The sequence below is a fragment of the Mytilus trossulus genome, chromosome 9 (genome assembly GCF_036588685.1).
Source record: "Mytilus trossulus isolate FHL-02 chromosome 9, PNRI_Mtr1.1.1.hap1, whole genome shotgun sequence".
Lineage (NCBI taxonomy): Eukaryota > Metazoa > Mollusca > Bivalvia > Mytilida > Mytilidae > Mytilus > Mytilus trossulus.
The window spans coordinates 46,531,256-46,553,523 of NC_086381.1; the positions used below are offsets into that span (position 1 = coordinate 46,531,256).

General features: G+C 32.1%; 1 protein-coding gene across 1 annotated transcript; it reads right to left on the reverse strand.

Annotated features, from left to right (window-relative positions):
• Window positions 1-406: 406 nt before the first annotated feature.
• LOC134683014 (probable dolichyl pyrophosphate Glc1Man9GlcNAc2 alpha-1,3-glucosyltransferase) lies at window positions 407-17,621 on the reverse strand. Its single transcript, XM_063542010.1, has 13 exons — window positions 17,484-17,621; window positions 15,322-15,400; window positions 11,713-11,906; window positions 11,199-11,320; window positions 9,657-9,724; window positions 8,942-9,062; window positions 7,200-7,309; window positions 6,286-6,406; window positions 5,415-5,554; window positions 4,376-4,515; window positions 3,509-3,606; window positions 1,749-1,821; window positions 407-666 (listed from the first exon to the last, which is right to left on the reverse strand). Exons 1-13 carry the CDS (start codon window positions 17,546-17,548, stop codon window positions 423-425), a joined length of 1,575 nt encoding a protein of 524 aa, XP_063398080.1. The 5' UTR covers window positions 17,549-17,621; the 3' UTR covers window positions 407-422.
• Between the last annotated feature and the right edge of the window lie 4,647 nt (window positions 17,622-22,268).

Consider the following 22,268-nt stretch of genomic DNA (forward strand, 5'->3'; position numbering starts at 1 on the left):
GCTATGTATACTTATTATATATATAACATATCCCTAAACATACTAAAACTAGATGTATTTCCTGTTATATATTTCTAGTAGTACCAAGCAGGTATCACTCAGTTTGTCAAATATAGCAATGTCCATGCTTTGTGATTTGAAATCCCCCTCCAAAAAAAATGGATGATGAAATTAAATAGATTTAATGTCATTAGGTTTTATAAACTATCTGTAAGTTTCATTTAAATTCAGTTCTTGGTTTTCAAAGCAGTTTTGGAGAAGAAGGTAAATAGATAAACACAGGCACAAACAAAAAGACAAAATCGTCAATACACTATATCATTCTAATAAGCAGACAAACCAGTGGGAATTGCAATACTTTTCAATTATTAATGGTCTACAATAACCATAACATAAACAAAACACATAAATTATAAATATATTTATTCTCTGTGACTTTTTGGCATCTTCTCTTGAAAGGTCAATATATAGAACTTTATCCAACAGTACATAATTCCTATTGCACAATATACTGATGTCAACATCAATGGTATAAATGGTAGTCGTTGATCTAATCCTAAAACAGGATGTATTATACTGTTATATATTTCTAGTGGTACTATACCAAGCAGATATAATGTTTCTAAAGTTGAACACAGAGGTAACTGGGTTAATGTCCAAGGTATTCTGAAATTAAACAGATATATAATCATTAAAGCAGGGTATAACTTTATTTTGATACATGAAGCATATATTCACAATGAAAACATAATTTTGTGGTAAAAGGGAAATGCTTTGTTTCAAATTACAAACTTTCACTACCTGTAATCTAATTATGTGATACTAGTTAATGGTGATACCATTTTATGAAATAGCAGGAAGGTACATACCAGTCTGTACCAAAATGTTATAGCGTTTGTCTGCTGACCAAACGAGAAATTTGGATTTTTCTATTATATATTCAACCAAAATATCTTAAAACTTCTGTCTATTCAAATGAATTTTTGTCTGACATTTTGTCAGTCAGACAGAGTTTGAAATACACTGATAGTCTTATACTCTTTGCAATGTAAAAATGTATTCTGTAAAAAATCTGTAATTTCTTGTTCATTTAATTCGAAAAGAAGAAATCTGGTTAACTTTTGTCACTAGAGTGGGGTGCTCATTTTTGCCATATCTTTCCACGTTTTCTGCAGTTTATATTCAGGTTTTGAAGTAAACTGATATTTCTATAGGAAGATAACCTCAAATTCAAAATATTTCTTAGCTTGAAAGCAAGTATGTTTGAAAAAGAATCATCTGAAAAGTTAGATTAAAGGGTGTTTGAAATTTCCTTATTTTTTGGTCAAAGGGGGACACATATTCGCTGTTTTTACACATCTATTAAAAAACCAAATAACTGCAGCTGTAAACAATATTTATCATACCAATTTCATTATAGATGAATAGCAGACATTTTAAAGGTGTAAACAACTGAAATTTGGGGCAATCAGTCAAGGAATTACTAAGAAATACTTCTTGGAAATCATGTTTTACATTCAGGAAATTGGCTGAAAATCGTTGACCGTTTTTTTGTTGATTGTGGTAAGTGCAGAAATTTTGTCTCAGTTTAAAAAATAATTATATTTGTTATCAAAATATAATTTACCGGCATATTTTTTCCATTTCAGCCATCCTTTGAAGTTTTTAAACCTCAAAATCATTAAACAGTGCAATTGTGTCCCTGGCAAATATGGGCGCCCCACTCTACCACTCAAGCAACTACTTACCTGTAGATATTTCCCAGACTATAAAATGAATAAACTGTATACAGCAACACCATACAGATCTTTATCACAGTTTCTGCAAAGAAAATTGTATATACGTCTTTTTTGTCATTCAGAAAATTTTGTATCAATTGCAAAAAATATCAAGGACTTTTCTGGTATTTGAGTAATTTAGAGATTAACAATTGTATACTGTATAGACACTTGTCTATTGCTGTTCAAGACAATATATATCAACCTCTAAATAATTTAGATTTGGGATTCTGTCTCATTGAGATATAGCCCTAATCTTCTTCTATTATTCATCAGTAATGCATACTTTGGTTACATTTATTCTTGTTAATACTTATTTCATGGAATAGGGGAAAAAATGTATTTTCTGGATATCCTGTCAGGAATCAAACCCACAAGCACACACATAAAAGGGAAGCAAGCATGGTATGGCTTTTTATTAATTTTGCATGCCTTAAAAAATTGATAATAACTTTTAAATACAAAGATGCTGACTGAATATGTTCAAGTGCTAATGGAATCAAACTTCAAAACAAATCAAAACATAAACATGGTATGCTCTCTAGCAATCAATTTAATTATTTGAATGTTACAAGAGTAAACACGATCCTACTTTTGACTTGGTACACAGCCACTTTAATATAATTTGGCTTAAGGATGTACACCTCTGAGGAGCCAAAAATTTCTAGAATTAAACTTTTTTTCTTAACCTGATTTTGGGGTTTATAAGACTGTAACAAAATAATTGGCAATGAAAAAATCATATGGTGGTGCACTTCTTTTTTTGCTACGGCCCTTCGAAAATGCCCAATTTTGATAAATTTCCCATTTTTCATCGATTTTTACCTATTTTTGGGCTATTATCTGGAAAAAAATCACAGTTCCACAATTAAACTTTTTTTCATACTTTCTATAAAGATGAAGTGGACCAATCTGAATAAATTTAACCAAAAAAAACTATAGGAAGGTGTTAATATAAGAAAGTTTTATCATACTTTGACGCTTTTTGGGATAAAATTTACCATGCTGTCATTTTTCTATTTTTGTGATTTTTCTCAGTTTAAAGAACAAAATGCATATTATTTCAACTTTTTTGTTATAAATGATTGATAGAAAACATATCTAAGAAATTTATAAAGACCAAAATGAAATGGGATGTACATGATTCTTGTAAAATCATTTTTTGTATCCCTCACCCATTTTCTCAAAATTATGGCTAAAAATACTGACTTGAATGGCGTAAAATTTTGAAAACTGCATTACTCAAAAACTGTTCATTGTAAATACACAATTTTTTCACAGAGATATATTGATTATAATATTTTTTGGAATTCATTGACATTTTCCACCTGCATCACATGTTTTGGAATTAATTCAAGAACGAGATTTCAACGAGACTGAACGAGACTGAAATGTCAGAAGAATACATCCTTAACCAGGTTTTACAGTCCAATATAAAAAACTTTAACGAGAGTCATATTACTTTTTTTATGAAATTAGCCATATAACACCAATTTTGATTGGATGACGCCTCCTATATATTTAATTAAGAGTCACTGAAAACAACAATGAATTTGCTGTTGAAGTTTAAGTGATACTCAAATATTTATTTTTAAACTTTTTCAGAATATTGCATTAGAACAGAACTAACAGTTCTGTACTTAAATAGTTGCCACCATCAATTTTTGATTAACATTGGCAACTCTTCAAATATAACTCTTATTCCTAATATGCATTTTTTTCTTACTTACCTGCTTTTGTAAATATTAATGGAAATAATGAATAATGAGCTACTGTAGACAGAATGAGGAATAGCTGTGCATATCTCTTCTTAGCCAATACTAATAAACTACAAAATAGTAAGTGTAGAACTCATTAGATAGTACAAAACCATTCCTTTATTGTGGTGTCAGCCTTTGCTTAGTGTTGATGGTGAAAATATGATTTTTAAGATGAACAATAGCAATCCAAAGCTGTTGAAGTGTTCCTAGTTTTTAGATTATGTTAAGTGGTGAGAAGTTTTGTATCATGAAGTAATACACCATAATTTGTGATTTGCTACAGAATACTTCATTTGTCAGTCAACATGTACAACTCTTGAATTGATCAAGAATGCCAGTTTTCCAACCAAAGGACATCGTTTGCGCCAGGTACTCTGATTTTTTACACTAATGAACACTGTCCACAATGATTACTGAAGGTTATACTTTTAATACCAACAGTCCATTAATCAATCAAATATATCTATCTTGTTTAAGATAATGAGCTGTTGAAACGATCAACAGATCGCAAAGGTATTTTTCTCCCAAAAAATTAAGGAACATATTTTTTGTGCTTTATTTTGGTGTTAAGAATATTTTATAGAGGACTAGGATATTTTTTATTTTTTTTCCCACTGTTCACAGAGGCGGATTTAGGGGGGTGGCCCAGGGGCCCCCCTTTTTGGGAAAAAAATTGGTTGCTTATATAGGGAATCACTGAAGCGTGACTGGAGTGGGCCCCCTCTTTTGTCAGTCAGTGGGCCCCCACTTATGAAAATTCCTGGATCCGCCACTGGTTCAAATCTAGTTGTTTTAAATACTTGTATGTAAGATAAATAACATATTTTTGTAAATTACCTGAATGGAATGGTTATAATAAGAATGGCTTTTTCATGAACATGCCAAGCAAACATATAAGATCCAAATCCACATAAAACGAGACATCTTAGGAAACTCTTTGGTCCTTTAGGATAAATCCAAAGGTGTAAAACTGCTGGCTGAAAATAGGAAAAACAAGAGAATAAAATCAAGAAATAGTACTCTTTCAAAGTATATTTGTTCCACCTAACAGAAGTTCCAGTGGAATCTTTATTATAAACTATGTCATAATACCTGTACCTGTCGGAACAAATATTCTATACTATTTATTCCGTTAGGAACATCTACTGTAATATTTATTCCTGTGGAAATAATATTCCAGAATAGTTTTTCCATTTGGAACTTATATTATGAAGGAACTTCTATTCCATGACAGGACTACCATTTCCTGAAAATTATATTTGTGTCAAAATAGGGAAAATAATTCACATTTTCAATGCTGTAAATGTCTATCATGGCAATTTATCAGAACTTTTACTTTTCTTTGTTGAGTTTTGTATTGTTTTGTTGGTCGTCTGGTCTTTTTCTTTTTTAACCATGGTGTTGTCAGTTTATTATCAACTATGTTTGAATTTATCCCTTTAGTATCTTTCATCTCTCTTTTACTTTATAGGGTTTTTATATGTTGTAGTGTAAAAAGTTAAAAAATTTGTAGAATGAAAATATTTCAAGCTTTTTTATTGTTTAGGTCATGCAGCAAATACATCTTTAGACATCTAAAAAAAACTGTAGTTTAAAATCTGAGTGAAATTATGAAATCATCCATTTTATAAATTTAATCATTAAACTAAGTTTGAGTTGATGTGGATCAATTTTCATCAAAATGTCACAGATCTTTCTTATAATCATATTTTCATTAATTGATTGTGTTGTGCTTAAAGTCCTGTGAATAATGATACTATACTGTTAGGACATTGTCTCATTGATGTTCCTCTAAGCCTTGGTTATGATAACCAATCACAAAGAAAAATTTCCATTTTTCATACTCAGTATAAAACATATAAGATTCCAGCCTTACCAGTATAGACAAACCTGTTAATATAAGTGTGACGAGAGGTGATATAGATGGCAGCACTGTATGTTGGAACTCCTGTACAAGTCCTCCCGTCATCATAGCAGATCCTGTGTCAGATATATTAAGTAGATTATATTTTTTACCTAAAAATAAATTATCTGCCGTAAGAATGTGTCCATAGTACACTATCATTTTCTATGTTAAATTGACTATAAAATTAGGATCAAAACTCTAATTTGGCATCAAAATTAGAAAAAGTAGGGAATATGTGCACTAAATTTCAAGTTCATTGAGCTTCAACTTCATCAAAAACTACCTTGACCAAACACTTTAACCTGAAACTTGCACTATCATTTTCTATTTACAGTGGACCATGAAATTGGGTTAAAAAATCTACAGTTTGATATAAAAAAAAATTGAAGGCAAAGGTTAGTTTTGTGACAGTTTTTTTCACAAGTTAAAGTCCCCTAACTCTTGATCAACTTAACCATCAATCAACAAAATTACAAGGTTGCAAGTCTTTCAAAGAACAATAGCTAGTTCATCTGTTACTTACTGGTGTATAAAGCTTAATGGTAAAGTGTAGGATGAAACTGGTTATCAATAGATATGGAGAACAGGTTTTACTATGCCTAAAAGTAAAATTAGACCGTTGGTTTTCCCGTTTGAATGGTTTTACACTAGTAATTTTGGGGCCCTTTATAGCTTGTTATTCAGTGTGATCCAAGGCTCTGTGTTGAAAGCCGTACATTGACCTATAATGGTTAACACTTTAAATTGTTTTTGAATTGAGAGATGTCTCATTGGCACTCACACCACATCTTCCTATATCTACCTAATGTTTGAAATAAAATATATAAATTAAAATACTTACAAAACAAAGTAGCTGCTTTATCAACCACATTATATAATGCATAGAAATTTGGTGCCCAGTATGCATGGCAAAGACCTCTTTTAAAGGGAAATAATCTTGAAAGAACCTGTGGAATCTGATCCTGAAATAAAAAAACAGAATGTTTAATATGAAAAAAAGTCATATGTATGTATGTTAAATTATCATATAATAAATACTTTAAACAAAGAATACATGTTAAACAAACTCACACAACAAATAATATAATATTTTTTCTATAGACATGATGCATTTCAAATGCTTGAAGAGGTAGATAATAATTAAAGATTAAGGAGTATACAATATATATGTTGAAGTGAAGAAAACAAGATGGAATGTTAAAATTTGACAGTGTCAAGTACTAGGTTACTCTTTATAATCTAGTTAGAAGAGCAACAATCAATCAATCAATCAAGTTAGAAGATATCTTGTATAACAATCTGAAGGCTTTCTATCATTGAACCACACTTAATTACATAAAAAACTGCCTACATTTATAAATTAAATATGATAAAGCGCCGAAATTCTCTGCAATTCCGTTTGTAACATCAAAAGCTATAAATTTATTTGTTAAAAGAAATTCAATGTACAGATACTCTTTCATATTTAGACAAAAATAAGAAGGTGTCCCCAGTACACAGATGCCCCACTTGCACTATCATTTTCTATATTCAGTGAACCGTGAAATTGGGATCAGAACTCTAATTTGACATTCAAATTAAAAAGATCATACCATAAGGAACATATATACTAAGTTTCAGGTTGATTGGACTTCATCAAAAACTACCTCGACCAAAAACTTTAACCTGAAACTGGACAGACAAACAGACGAATGGACGCACAGACCAGAAAACATAATGCCCCTCTTCTATCATATGTGGGGCATTAAAACTTACCATCACTATGAATGGTCCAAATGACAGACAAAACACAGATATAACTACAAAACCAAGCATGATAATTCTTGTGAATGAAAATGTCCTCCAGGAAAATTTAGCTGCTACACCTATACAGATAAAAAAAATGTAATTTTAATCCAAGATCAGATTCACAAACATTGATTATGTTCTTCTATCATGGGTGCAAATTCACATAATATAATCAGGTTATGGGAAATGCAATGTAAATATAGTTCCTTACCAAATATTGTGCAGATCATATACGGATTTTAATTGTTCCTCTTTTGAATATATCTAAATAATTTTATTTTGGATGTAACTAGTCTTCTGACTGGCTGATGTTATCTTGTTATCAGCCCATAGACATAATTTAGTAACGCGACCGTGACTTCATCAACGTTTTTTCATGGTTTTCTATGGTTTAACATGGAATTTAGAATAAAATTATAAGAAATGACTAATATTTTTTCTGTCTATTCGAAATAACATAAAACTAGAGGCTCTAAAGAGCCTGTGTCGCTCACCTTGGTTTATGAGAATATTAAACAAATCTCTATCTATAATGAACTTGGCCCAGTAGTGTCAGTGGAAATGTTGACTATAAAGGACAATAACTCCTTAGAGGGTCAATTGACCATTTCAGTCATGTTGACTTATTTGTAAATCTTACTTTTCTGGACATTATTGCTGTTTACAAGTTATCTCTATCTATAATAGTATTCAAGATAATAACCTAAAACAGCAAAATTTCCTTAAAATTACCAATTAAGGCGCAGCAACCCAACAACGGGTTGTCCGATTCATCTGAAAATTTAAGGGCAGATAGATCTTGACCTGATAAACAATTTAACTCCGTCAGATTTGCTCTAAATGCTTTGGTTTTTGAGTTATTCGCCAAAAACTGCATTTTACCCCTATGTTCTTTTTTTAGCCATGGCAGCCATCTTGGTTAGTTGACCGAATCAAGGGACACATCTTTTAAAATTGACTATAAAGGGCAATAACTCCTAAAGGGGTCAACTGACCATTTCGATCAGGTTAACTTATTTGTAAATCTTACTTTGCTGAACATTATTGCTGTTTACAGTTTATCTCTATCTATAATAATATTTCCTTAAAATTTCCTTAAAATTACCAATTCAGGGCCAGCAACCCAACCATGGGTTGTCTGATTCATCTGAAAATTTGAGGGCAGATAGATCTTGACCTAATGAACAATATAACCCCCATGTCAGATTTGCTCTTGTTTTTTGAGTTATTCGCCAAAAACTTCATTTTACCCCTATGTTCTATTTTTAGCCATGGTGGCCATCTTGGTTGGTTGACCGGGTTTCTGGACACATTTTTTAAACTAGATACCCCAATGATGATTGTGGCCAAGTTTTTTAAATTTGGCCCAGAAAATTCAGAGGAGAAGATTTTTGTAAAAGTTCACGCCGTTTAGGCCAGGTGAGCTAAAAATGTGTTGCACACTGTTAAATAACCCGATACGGGCGTTATTCAGTGTGCACCAAATTTTTTACGTTATTTCTTCATAGACAGAAAAAATATTACAGTCATTCCTTAAATAATAACATTTTTGCTTCTGATTTTTATATGTAGAGCATGGGCTTTGGAAAAAAATGTTTGATGTTTCAATTAAATAAAGTCAAAGATCAAATGAACATACAATGACTTATTGTTTCTAGCAAATGAAGTTACAGCAGTCTTTGCTCTTATGTGAGAATAGCTATATTTACCATCACTCTTAAAGCAGTAACACCTGAGAAGGTAAACAAAATATGCAGGTGCTACATACAGGTAGATGTGTTTAAAATTAAGTAGTGCAGCAAACCATAGGGCTCCTTCTATATTTCTACTCTGAAATAGGAATTTATCTTATATCATCTAACTAGCTATGGGAGATAAATCTTGATAATAAAATGTTTTAAGTTATAGTTTGGGATTTTAATCTCAATTTAATTTGTATAGTTACAACACATGATTATCATCATTTTTCTAATGGCATTTTTAAGTTGTATACCTCTTTAAACTTGGAGAGATAATGACCTATTGATGTACATGCTTTCTTTTATTCCGTGAAAATTGGACTGTTATCTTAAGTTGTTTTTGTTTCACGTTTAATACGTTTTAATTATTTCTTTTTTTTAATAACTCCTGATTTGTGGTTGTCCAGCAAAGAAAATTGACAAAACAATTACAAACACACAAATTCATATATATGCTAGAACAGATTAAGAATGTAAATGCCATATCTTTGATTGTTTTGGTTCAATTCATTTACAACACCTGTATATTAGCAAAAGAGTGTGTAGTATTCCAGACGTCTTTTGGTTATTTTGTTTTTTAATTGGTGTCTCATTAATGCATTCCTAGATCTTAGTTCAGTCATTTATGTGTGCATTCATTATAAATAAGGCACATTGTTTACATTACTGGTATCCTTATACAAACCTCATATAATCTGGTTATGGATAGCAGTAGTATTCCAAACAGAAAACCATTATACTGAAAATGGATGTCTGAAAACTGTTATGGAAACTTGATATCAAATACTATAGGATTAAACACATTTTTTCTAGAGGTTATTGATGTGTAAACCGGGGCGATTAACTCACAAACTGAATAAAAGTCCGAAGGACTTTTATGTTGAGTTTGTGAGTAAGAGCCCCGGTTTACACATCAATAACCTCTAGAAAAAATGTGTTTAATCCTTATAATTCTTCAACCAAACATTTGTGATATTTAATAAACATTTTTTGTTGATGCATATGGCTACTATATATATTCACAAATCAAAAGCACAATGGCAAGTCGTAACTAAGGAGTACGCCGCCATCTTGACTTTCTAAAAACCATAAATTTCCGATAAATACAACGGAATCTTAAATGAAATAGCACCTACCTCAAAAACTTCATTTTAATTAAATGTTATCCGAATTTGAAGCGTACACGTAACGAAATAATCTTTCTCTTGAAAATTTCCATTCGTATGACGTCGTGTTTTGCCATGACGTAAATTCGCCAAATCCTTCATGAAATTTCGCGGAATTTTATTAAATTTTATTTTTATACATTTTCGAAGCTTTAGTTCCTTTAATTTTTTTTTTTTTTTTGTTATATATGCACTAGAATAGTCACAACTGTTATGCAATTGTTTATAAATCTCAATTTGCTGAAAATCCCGGGATCACTGCAAGCTTGTGTATCGCGCATGAATAGATCAAAAAAGTAGTTTCGGAAACATGGTTTATCGAAGTGTAAACTTAGAGAAAAATTCTAATTGACCAATCCAATTCAAGTTTTTATAGATATGCAAATCATATAAGAATTATATCAGAATAATCATAACTTTGCTAATAATTTGTCTAATTAGTTTTACATGTTATCTTCATGAAAAGAGAAATGAGACCATTTTTGGTTTGATTAAAATTGTTGACTAATGACTCAGAGCCTCATGGTTTCCATTAAGATGCAATTAGTTAAATTTCTTATGCTATTAAGAAAACTAAAAAAAAAAGTTGCATGAACAATCCCTACCTCACCATATTGAAAAAAACTTGGTAGATGTTCAAAAGGCATAAAATACATATAAAAAGTTTTAAAATATTTATTTTTTTTAGAAAAATATTACCTGAAAGTCATCAATCAGCAAAAGCTTGGATAGTTTTACACATGTCATTTTTGGACCCCTTTGTAGCTTGCTGTAGTGTGAGCCATGGCTCTGTTTTGAAAACCTTACTTTGACCTATTATGGTTTAATTTTACAAATTGTGACTTGGATGGAGAGATGTCTCATTGGCACTCATACCACAAAAGGTACATCTTCTTATGTCTATTGGATATTTGTTTTTTGTTAAGTTATATCCATTAGCAAATATTTCATAAAATTAAGAATTTTAACAATTCTTGAACATGAGATTATAAACCATTTTTTTGTAAACCATATGTCAAGCCCTTAACAATGATCATCAGATTACTGTTTGTTAAGGATACGATCAACTATCATCAACCCAGCATTACAAATCAGTAATAATGTAAGTATTAAATATGGTGAAGTAAAGATGTCTTGTTTGTTCTCATCTTTTCTTTGGAGTTTTATACATTTTGTACAAAATCTGAAAAAAATCAAAAACATCAATTACATGTATAATAATTAAAAAAAATACAATTGATAATTTAATATTGGGTACATTTGTGTGGCCACTGGCCATGTTACCTTTGTAATTTGGTTTGTGAGAATATAGATATAAAATATATAGAGAGATGATTTTTTTTCAGTTAAATAACACATGAAAACTCATTGGCAACCATACTGCATCTTCTTATTTTCATATTTATTTCAGTTTTTTTTTAATTTCTATTTTTATCTTAAAAACTACATATTACAACACCAATTTTTTTTAATTTTGTTATAGAAGTCCATTATACATTTTTATATAAATGGCAATCAAATTGTTGTTTTCTAAGATTTTCTAAGATATTCAAACAAGAATCATAATGTACTTACTCTTTCACTGCATAAATGAATATAAAATCTGTCAGTACAACAGATAGTCTTTGGAACAGTACTGTAGCATCAGATCTGTAGTTGATGTTTTCTACTTTCAACATGTCTGGGTCAAAAAATTGTGCAATCTGTGACAGCAGATATTCTAACCAGGCAAATAAAGGGGGATAATCTAATGTCCATTCTGAAGTTTCCTAAAATAAAAGAAAATGAAAAATTATTATGATTATTTCTTACATTATGCCTTATAAAAAACACTTCCTAACATAAATGTTTTATCTCTTGGATGTTGTTCATGCTATTTTACCAAAATCATCTTCTACTTGGAATTACTGAATCTGTCAAAATATTTTTTACTAACAGATGGGTTGTTAAACACCAGCAAGCCTTTTAAATTATGATCAGAGTATGATGCACCTAGCATGTAGTTAAACTAGAGGCTCTCAAGAGCCTGTATTGCTCACCTGACTCTACTTGGTTTTTAAAAAAAATCATATAACAAGAGGCTCTCAAGAGCCTGTATTGCTCACCTGACTCTACTTGTTTTTTTTTTAAATCATATAACAAGAGGCTCTCAAGAGCCTGTATTGCTCACCTGACTCTACTTGGTATTTTTTTTAAATTATATAAAAAAAGATAAAATTTGGTTTAATATTGCATTCCATTCTGTGGTTTTCTAAATAAAGACTTTGTATGCATTTCACTTAGGGTCCTTTGTTAATCTAAGTCCCCGCTGAGGGCCATCTTGGATGTTGGATCGGCAACAAAGTAAAAACGCTTTGTCAGCATCTCATAAGGAACATTCATGCTATGTTTGGTTTCATTCCATTCAGTGGTTCTCTAAAAGAAGACATTTGTATGTATTTGCCTTAGGGTCCCATGTTAAACTAAGTCCCTCGCTGTGTTTGGTTTCTTTCCATTTAATAGTTTTCTAAAAGAAGACATTTGTATGTATTTCCCTTAGGGTCCCATGTTCAACTAAGTCCCTCGCTGTGTTTGGTTTCTTTCCATTTAATAGTTCTCTAAAAGACATTTGTATGTATTTCCCTTAGGTCCCATGTTAAACTAAGTTCCTAGCTGGCGGCCATCTTTGATGATTGATTAGCTACAAAGTAACAACACTTTGTCAGCACCTCATACGGAACATTCATGCCATGTTTAGTTTCATTCCATTCAGTGGTTCTCTAAAAGAAGTCATTTGTATTCATTTCCCATAGGGTCCTATGTTAAACTAAGATCCCCGCTGGCGGCCACCTTGGATGATGGAACGGCTACAAGGTAACAACACTTGGTCAGCCCCTCATAAGGAACATTCATGCCATGTTTGGTTTCATTCCATTCAGTGGTTCTCTAGAAGAAGTTCAAAATGTAAAAAGTTAATGACGACAACGACAGACGACAAGTGATGAGATAAACTCACTTAGCCCTTTGGGCCAGGTGAGCTAAAAATAACAATCTAAGACAGAATGTTGATCTATTTTTCACGGGGTAAATAACTACATGCAGATACTTCACCTTAAACATGTTTTATTGACATATGATATTAATCTGTTTCTGGGCCAAATAGTCTTTGTTAACTGTTTACCCTTACAAAGCAACATACAAATGTATTTAAATTTTCAAGTGTTTGGTTGATCATCGATTAAATGATCAACCATACTTGAGACAAGCACGCCTCCATTAAAACAAAACTTTACGATAAAAGAAATGATTTCAGCTTTCCAATTGCAAACTTTCCATTACTAAGTAGCAACATTCCAGCGGCACCTGCATATGGGGTATATATCTCCCAATTGACAATGATTGATACGATATTCCTATGCTTGTATTTCCTATCATGATTTTCTTGATAGAGGGTTTAAGTTGAAATCATCCCTTCGTAAATTTTACAGACGCCATCACGAATTGGTTGACCTTTATGGAATAACTTTTTCACATATGTTATCGGATATGTTCCTTAAGTCGTAACTACAATCCCCTTTCCTTTCATGAATGTGACCTACTGAATTAGACTATTTACTGGATTTGTTAATACATTCATGAGCAACACGACAGGTGCCACATATGGAGCAGGATCTGCTTACCCTCCCAAAGCACCTGAGATCACCCCTAGTTTTTGGTGGGGTTCGTGTTGCTTATTCCCTAGTTTTCTATGTTGTGTCATGTGTACTATTGTTTTGTATGTTTGTCTTTTTCATTTTTAGCCATGGCGTTGTAAGTTTATTTTTGATTTATGAGTTTGACTGTCCCTTTGGTATCTTTCAGTGGCGGATACAGAAAAAAATTTGGGGGTGGTCCCAAATGAATATTAAATGGTATGAAAAAAAATACCTTCAACATTATGGAAGATCATGAATTTGGACAAAAACCATGCGATTCACATATTCCTAGTTAGTAGGTAAAGGAATTTAAAGACATGTAAAACTGATTTTTACTTAAGACTCTTTACAATATCTTGCAATCTAAAATACAAAAAATGTAGCACAACATACAACTGTCATCTGAATAAGGCAAGCTGTAAAAAAGGTTTAGCTAAAATGTTCCAAATCGGTAAAAAAAGTTGTACGTAAAATTGTTCAAAATTTACTAATTTAACAAACTGAAGAGTCATTTATGAGGTCATTCAACATCATGCTTCACGGGGTTTCCTTGCAAAGTTATCTATAATTTGTATTATGTTTAGTTCCAAACTGTAGTGCACTTGCATCAACGCAAGTCCGTTTAAACGTGATTGTCCCATAGTTGTTCTCAGGTAGGTTTTTAGAAGTGATAACTCACTGTTGGATCGCTCACATTCGCAACTCGTCACCCCCATGGTAGCTATGATTTTTAAGATAACAGAAATAATTGGAAAGTCGGTTTTGCAACATTCTTTCAGAGCACCGGCTTCACTTTCTGGTTTTGAAAGCATTGACTGCGCCACAAACGCAGTACGGAAGGCATTGTAGATGGACTTGCCAAACCAGTATGGTAAAAGTCTACAAAATGTTTAATTTCATCAAATGTTGCGCTTTGTACAAATGCCGGTACCAACTTTAGTGCTTGAATTGCTGTTGATGTTGGGGGAAAAGGGGGGGGGGGGGCTCAAAGAGATAGATAAACAAATTTAATTTAATTCATTCATAATGATTGTTTTATTTTCAAAATGTACATAAATGAAATTTAAAACCAAGACTCTGCTAGTTGGAGAATGCAATTATATATGGAAATTTCACTTAAAAATACAAAAATAATTTGTATTTACCTTTCACAATAAGAAGTCAACTTTTTCATATTGACGAGCTGTTTTGACAATTTAATTACATGTATACAGGTGAAACGCATTGATCCGTATTCTATCATTGTGACACCTCCAGGTATCCAGGTAATCCATAACCAATTAGTGCGATGAAAGGATTAATCTTAAGTGTTAATTTGTTAATTAGATAGTTATTGAAAAAATAGACACTTTAAAAAATTTGAGGTTCGTCATGGGGGTGGTCTGGTGCGCCGTTGGACCACCCCCTGGATCCGCCACTGTCTTTCTTCCCTCTTTTGAATCGATCACCTTGGCTTGTGACTGGCAAAATTCAATAATGTCAAACTCTCAGATATTTTTTTTTAACTCACCTCATAATACCATTTGCTAATTGGAAGACTATGAGTGATTGCCAACCAATTTCTGTGAACATCAAAATCAGTGGATTTGCTGAAATAAAAAAGAGACATGTTCATGATGTTTTCATCATTATTATATTTTTGTACAATAAAAAGTAGTGTTTAATTTTTTTTTAAATAAAGTGTAAAATCTCATTTGGTTTAGTTTAGTCACAACTTGGGTTTTTTTTTATTTAAGAAGCCATATAAAAAGTAATGATATGCTATACATGCTATAGGGGCATATACAATAGTCCGGGTGGATTTTGCTTTTACCACAGGCCCACCATGGGCAGCCCACCCGTGCCAACCCTAGCTATAATCTCTTTTATTGTAAAAATAGTGATTACAAATGCTTATCTGCTTTTTTCAATTGACTGTATGTACTTGCCAGTGTTTTGATTAAACAAAAGAAATTGCATGCCCACTCCTATGGGTGGGCAGAGTGGACAAGCTAGATATTTGGCCCACCTGGTGCCCACTCCCACTGTGGACGGGTGGATAAAGCAAAATCCACCTGAGCTGTAGTATATATATATGTATATATATACCACTAAGGTTGAATGACATCTAATCTATATCAGAAATTATCATTATAATAGCAATTACATACTTTCCACATATCCTATCCCGTCTATGACCTGACGATAAAATGGGTTTTGATTAGGAACCAGAGTAGTGTCTGGTGCGTCAATATATATGTTCCTTTCTGGCACTCTTAAATGATAACTCAAATTAATGATTTTTACTCATTTGACTGATTTTAGGAATAGTTCCCCATTTCAACTATTTGGCAGGTTCTTCCCAACCTGGCAACCACTAAGGCTGAACCAGCAACCTGATAAGGTTTTCAGCATAACTACTAGTCTAAGAACAGGATATTGCAATTTAAACTTTTACAAATCAACAATATGCCCAGCACTCATCAACAAATGCAGCTGTGGACAAGTAGAAACAGTTGACCATTACCTACTGGATTGTGAAAATTATGAGGAGGCTAGAGAAAAACTCCGCTCAGCACTCTACTTCATAACAGCAAAACTAACACTTGAATCTGAAGTATTGTTAGCAACAACAGAAAATGATAATTACAAACATCACATAGAAGATATTCAACATTTGTTAGGGGTCTTTATTAAAGATACTGGAAGGTTCACAAAATAGATAGTTAAGGTTTTATAAGGGTTAATTATTTATTCAATTTTAATTTATTTTTTTGGGTAATTAATTATTTAATTATTTATTTAGTTATATATTTTTTCTGCAGTGCCACATCATAAATACAAATGTACCAATGAGTTTTATACAAAAGTCACGTAAATTTACCCCCAGTGTGATTCAAATTACAGAGAGATTATACATGTTATATGGGGACGAAGTCCCCAATTACGGTAGAAAAATCAATAAAAAAAAAAAAAAAAATCGGGAAAATTTCCCGAATTTTTCATTGTACTAATGAACTCAAAATCGTTAACTTTTTTTTTCAGATCTACTTCCTGTTCCGGTTTTCCACGCATTTGCGCAGATAACTGTCTTGTTTGCATGAGACTTTGAATTTTTTTTTTATTTATCAGTCTAGTGAAATATTACATTGGATCTCAATACAAATTCAATTTTAATAATTGTTTGATATGAAAAAAACGTTTATCTGATGAAAGCGTTTCTTTTGTTTACATCGAATATGACGTCATAACTTAAAGAACGTCACAGCTAATTCCCTAACAACAGAACCAAAATCGGGAATGTTAAGCACGGTATTTCGTTTTCTTTTATCAACATTTTGAATGAAAAAAATAATACATACAGACTTCGTCCCCATTCACAGGTTACGCCTGCCTCATATTAGTGTCAAGTTGACACTTCTAAAGACTAAAGACTATAGAAAAGGCGATTTAAATAGTTTCAACAAAAATCTAAATTTCAGAATGCTTCATTTCTCCTAAAAACTTTTTTTTTCTTTTTACTTATTTCAATTTTCATTAATATAAGGGAAAGGGGGAGGTAATTCACTAATGAATATTTTTTTTGGTTTTTTTTCTGTTGAAATTCATTAAATGTAAATTTTCCATGCATAATTTTGGAAAAAGTAAAAATATTCCGTCTTGTTTGAGGTGAAAAATAGTATAAATACATACTACGATGGAAATAAAAGCAATTTTGTGCATGTTACAATGCCAACAACCATCCACCACGTCTCCATGTTTAGTCTTCTTCATTCACGCGTTTTGAAAATCATTTATCTTTTCAATTGACATTTTGCTCTCATAAGACCTAGAGTAAAGGATCAATAATAATCAACGAGTCGAGTTCCGAAAAAGCATAGTTACTTTTTCCGGTAATTGATAAAAGTTAATGTCCTGCTTTGGTTCATATTAAAAGAATAAGGGCCAACGTAGGTAATAGGGAAAAATCGTATTTTGGTTTTTATTTTTCGACAAAAGAGATGATTTCTGCTTCCCAATTGTGAATTTTCCATTTCTAGATGGCAACATTCCAGCAGTGCCTGTATATGAAGTACATATCTCCCAGTTCAATGATACGATATTCGATTGGTTGTAACTCTCTAATGATTTCATTGAGAGAAATTTGGTGCTCACTAGGAAGCTAGTAAACCAAGAGTTCCAAGTGATGAAGTTAAAATCATTCATTCGAGGGAAAAAAATACGGACGCCCTCACGAGTTGGTTGACCGGGTGTGTATTACACGAGCAACACATGGGTGTCATATATGTGGAGCAGGATCTTCTTACTTTTCCGGAGCACCTGAGACCTGAGCACCCCCCCCCCCCCCCCCAAGCACGTTTTCTGGTGGGATTCGTGTTGCTAAGTCTTTTGTGTATTTTAGGTTGTGTAGATGTATATTATTGTCAGACTTTTGACATTTCAGGGAGCAGAGCGCCTATTAGTAAATATACTTGGAGCTGTTATGATCTGACTGTTAGAAAAAAAGCTAGGATTTGTCTTGAAACCGAAACTTTATTATTTAAACCATACATGTAATATATAGAACTGCTAAGCGCATGATACGCTTTTAGAAAATGATTTGGATATGAATACTAGTATCTTGAAAGCAACTTGCATATGTGAGGAGCTATATGAACAAAAGGTACCTGAGGACAAGAACAACATCCAAGGTAAAACTCTGCTCGAGGGAGAATTACTAAAGTAATTTAAAATGATTGCAGTGACTTGACTGTTAGTCGGTTGCTATCCACAAATTGCAACTCATTCAAAATGTTGACCAAATTACAATTTGTTTTATTAAACCAATTGTTCAACTGGTCAGAAATTTGAACAAGTTGTTCAGTCAAAATGTGAAAGTGCAAGGTGATAAAATAAATCATATATGATTATGCCGTTCTTTTCAAGACTTATAACATTATTTCTTGAAAAGGACCGCATATACTTATGATAAAACTAACAAGTTTAAATAATTTAATTATAAATCAAATATAAATACAGCTCGCCTAACAGCATTGTAGATCATGGTACACATATCATACACAATGTTTTTAAGGTTTCAACCATATTCCCTTGTATTCTCCTATATGATAGTATAGATAAGCCTAGTTTTTAGTCTCTCTGAATAACTTGTGTCTTTGAGACCTGGCAGTTGTTTTGTTACCCTTCTTTGGACTACTTTTATTTTATCAATATCGTTTGTCCTTGTATGGGGAACATACTGAACTAGCATAGTCCAAAGGAGTTCTTACCATGGTTTTATACAATGGTCTGAATGTCTCAGTACCCAAGTATTTAAAAGTTCTTTTGTGAACTTCAAAATTTTAGTTGGCCTTATTCAATCGTTTTCTCTATAACCTTTGCTATTGTATGATTTGTTGAGTGGTAATTGTTATTTGATTTCTTACATATTTTCATGTTTTTACATTTTTCAGGGTAAAATTTTAGTGTCCATTGGTCAATTTTCTTCTTTTGCTTTTGATTATTGTTCTTTATCATTAAATAAATTTCAATCTTGCATGTATATTCTGCTTTATTATAATTTTCAAATTTTGTACAGGTTAAACCATTTTTTAAGCAATAATTTGTACATGTTATAACATGTAGAAGGTACTTTTGTACATGTTATAACTTGTATTTTAGCATTGTACAGGTTATAACATGTACAATATTTTTGTACAAAATTGCAACTTGTACACGACATATAAAATTGAGAAAGGAAATGGTGAATATGTCAAAGCGACAACCACCCGACCATAGAGTAAACAACAGCCGAAGGCAATACATGTATTAAAACTATGAAAATCATTCAGTCAATAAACCGTTTAACCATTACTGTTTTAAAAAAGGTGTAGCCAGAGCCAAACAACTTTCAGGAACTAGATGTCTATGCTTATAAAACTGCACACCTAAAATCAAAGACAGTATAGTATAACAAAACCGGACTGTTCTATATAAGTAGGAAAAATCGCCCCACTTGTGAAAAGAGTTAAATCCCGTTATTTTCTTCTCCTACTGACTCGCCCAACTTAATGAAAAATGTAAAACCTAGATGAATATATAATTTCCGATCTGCCAACTTGCCCCACTTAATCTTATGTACACAGAATACAAGAAAACGAAAATTTGTTAAATCATTATTTTTGACACTCAACGTGATTCATCAGGTATTTTCTAGTTGTTCCTAACGGAATAAATGGTATAGAATATTTGTTCCAACAATAATAGATATTATGACAATGTTTATTACAAAGTTGGAACTTCTGTTAGGCGGAACAAATATACGTTGAGAGTTGGCATGACTTAATTCATCCGGATTTTTCTAATTTTCTTTGGTGGTGGCTAGTTGGCATTCACGTCACAAAAAATACTGATACTCAATTATGTATGCTTTATTTCAACAAAAAGAAAAGAACTCATGACAAATTATATACCAGAAGTCCATCAAAGTTACAATTTGTAAAAGAAAAAAACATTATGTTTAGGTCAAAGAACTGTCTTCAACACGGAGCCTAGCTTTTCTCACATCAAACATTCAGCTAGCCTATAAAGGGCCCAAAAAATGACTAGCGAAAAACCATTCGAACGGGAAAAACATGTTTATCTATTAAAGGTTTTGATAGGTATTGGTTTTATTTATTAGTGGACAGAAACATAGATATACCAAGAGATTCCATCTTTTTTCACGAGTTGGTCGAGTTGGCACTACTAAATTCATCAGGATTTGGCGAGTTTGCAGACCTTATATCAGAGATTTTTTCCGTTTTAATAAATAGAGCAAGTTATCCAACCTATTTTCTATGGGATTTTATCCTTTTCAAAAGTGTGGGGAGTTGGTAAACAAAAATGTGGGGATATTTTAAGAAAGTGGGTAGAGTTGGTGAAAAAGTGAGGTGATTAGTCATGGATTCCTTTACACTAACAAACTTAAAATATAACTGCATACCAGACTTTAAGATAAGTTTAACATTTATATAATGCAAAACATTCAGTCAATGAACCCACGAGGAGTTAAATCTTCCAGGAAATAAAATGTGCCATGCTAATACATCTGCACACCAAATATAATTTCTTAAACTCGACCTTATTACAAAGTAGTGCCACCAACGTCTAAAACAGCATGCATCTTGCTTTTTAACATTTTTTGCTGACCAGTTCTTTTTTATGGCCCACGGTTGCCACCATTGATCTTCCAGAAACTCTAATATACAATCGAAAAACTGTTTCCCTTCTCATCAAGAAACTATTGGAACCAACTATGACAACTACTTTATTCTTTGAATTTTTCAAGGTTACAAGTTTGGTAGTGCATTTCTAGTGTTTCTAGAAAAGTTCATCCATTGGTTTTATTCCACTTTTGCCAGTTGGAACAGAGTACTTGACTTATAAACAAAAAACATGAGACTTTAATCAGAAAATGTTTTTTTTTTAATTATTAATTTTTGCCAATTTCCTTATATAATTTGTCAAATCTGGTTCATCAATCTTATTCTTTAAAGGAACAAGCATTCTGTGACTTTAGTATTGCACAATTCCCTACCTGCTAAAAACTTATTGTACTGGAACAAAATGTTAACTTGATCTAAAACTGTCATGTTGTAATCTATACAACAAATATCAAGTCAATATCTTCAAGTAGGACTAAATAAGGCCTACTTATTGTTTCCTCTCTAAAATAGGAATGATCTAGTTGAAAATAAATGGGGAATGTGTCCATGAGAGCAGCAGGAGACACAGATGATGCCCCTGATTGCATAACATATAATGTTATGAAGGGACATAACCTCAGAACAGATACAGTGACGCTACCCAAATTGAACTTGATCCAAGTTTTGAGGTAATTAGTATTGTGTATAAGATTCATAACATTTGGCTGAGGCAAACAAGTTACAGAACAGAAACGAAAAATTCAGCAATTTTTCAATTTGTAAAGGGGTACAACTCTAAGAGAATTTAAAGTCAGGCCACCAAAATTTGAACTTGATCTGTATTTTGTGGTATAAATACACATTTTGTATAAGCTTCAAAACATTTGGTTGAGGCTATCTTGAGTTGGGTGAACAGAAACAAAAACTCAGCATTTTTTTTCTATTTGTTAGGGGGATTAACTCTAGAACGGTTAAAGTGGCCCCAACAAAATCTAAACTTGATCTGTGTTTTGTGGTAATATGCATTCACAACATTTAGTTGAGAACAGAATCCAAATTTCGAAACTACGTAGAGACAGACAAGGGTAAAACTAAATGCCCCTTCTATTAAGGCAGGGGCATAGTATTGCCTTTCATAAATATACCTACATGTGTAATTAGTTTTGTTCCATTCTCTTGCAGAGGAAGAACAAATTTAACTGTCCCAATATTAAGGAGTTGTGGTAAATTTGGAAGGGGGTCCAGAAAACTTCTATAAATTTGTTGTGTGTAGCTTAACATTGAACAAAACAAAGCCATGTATGTATGTTAT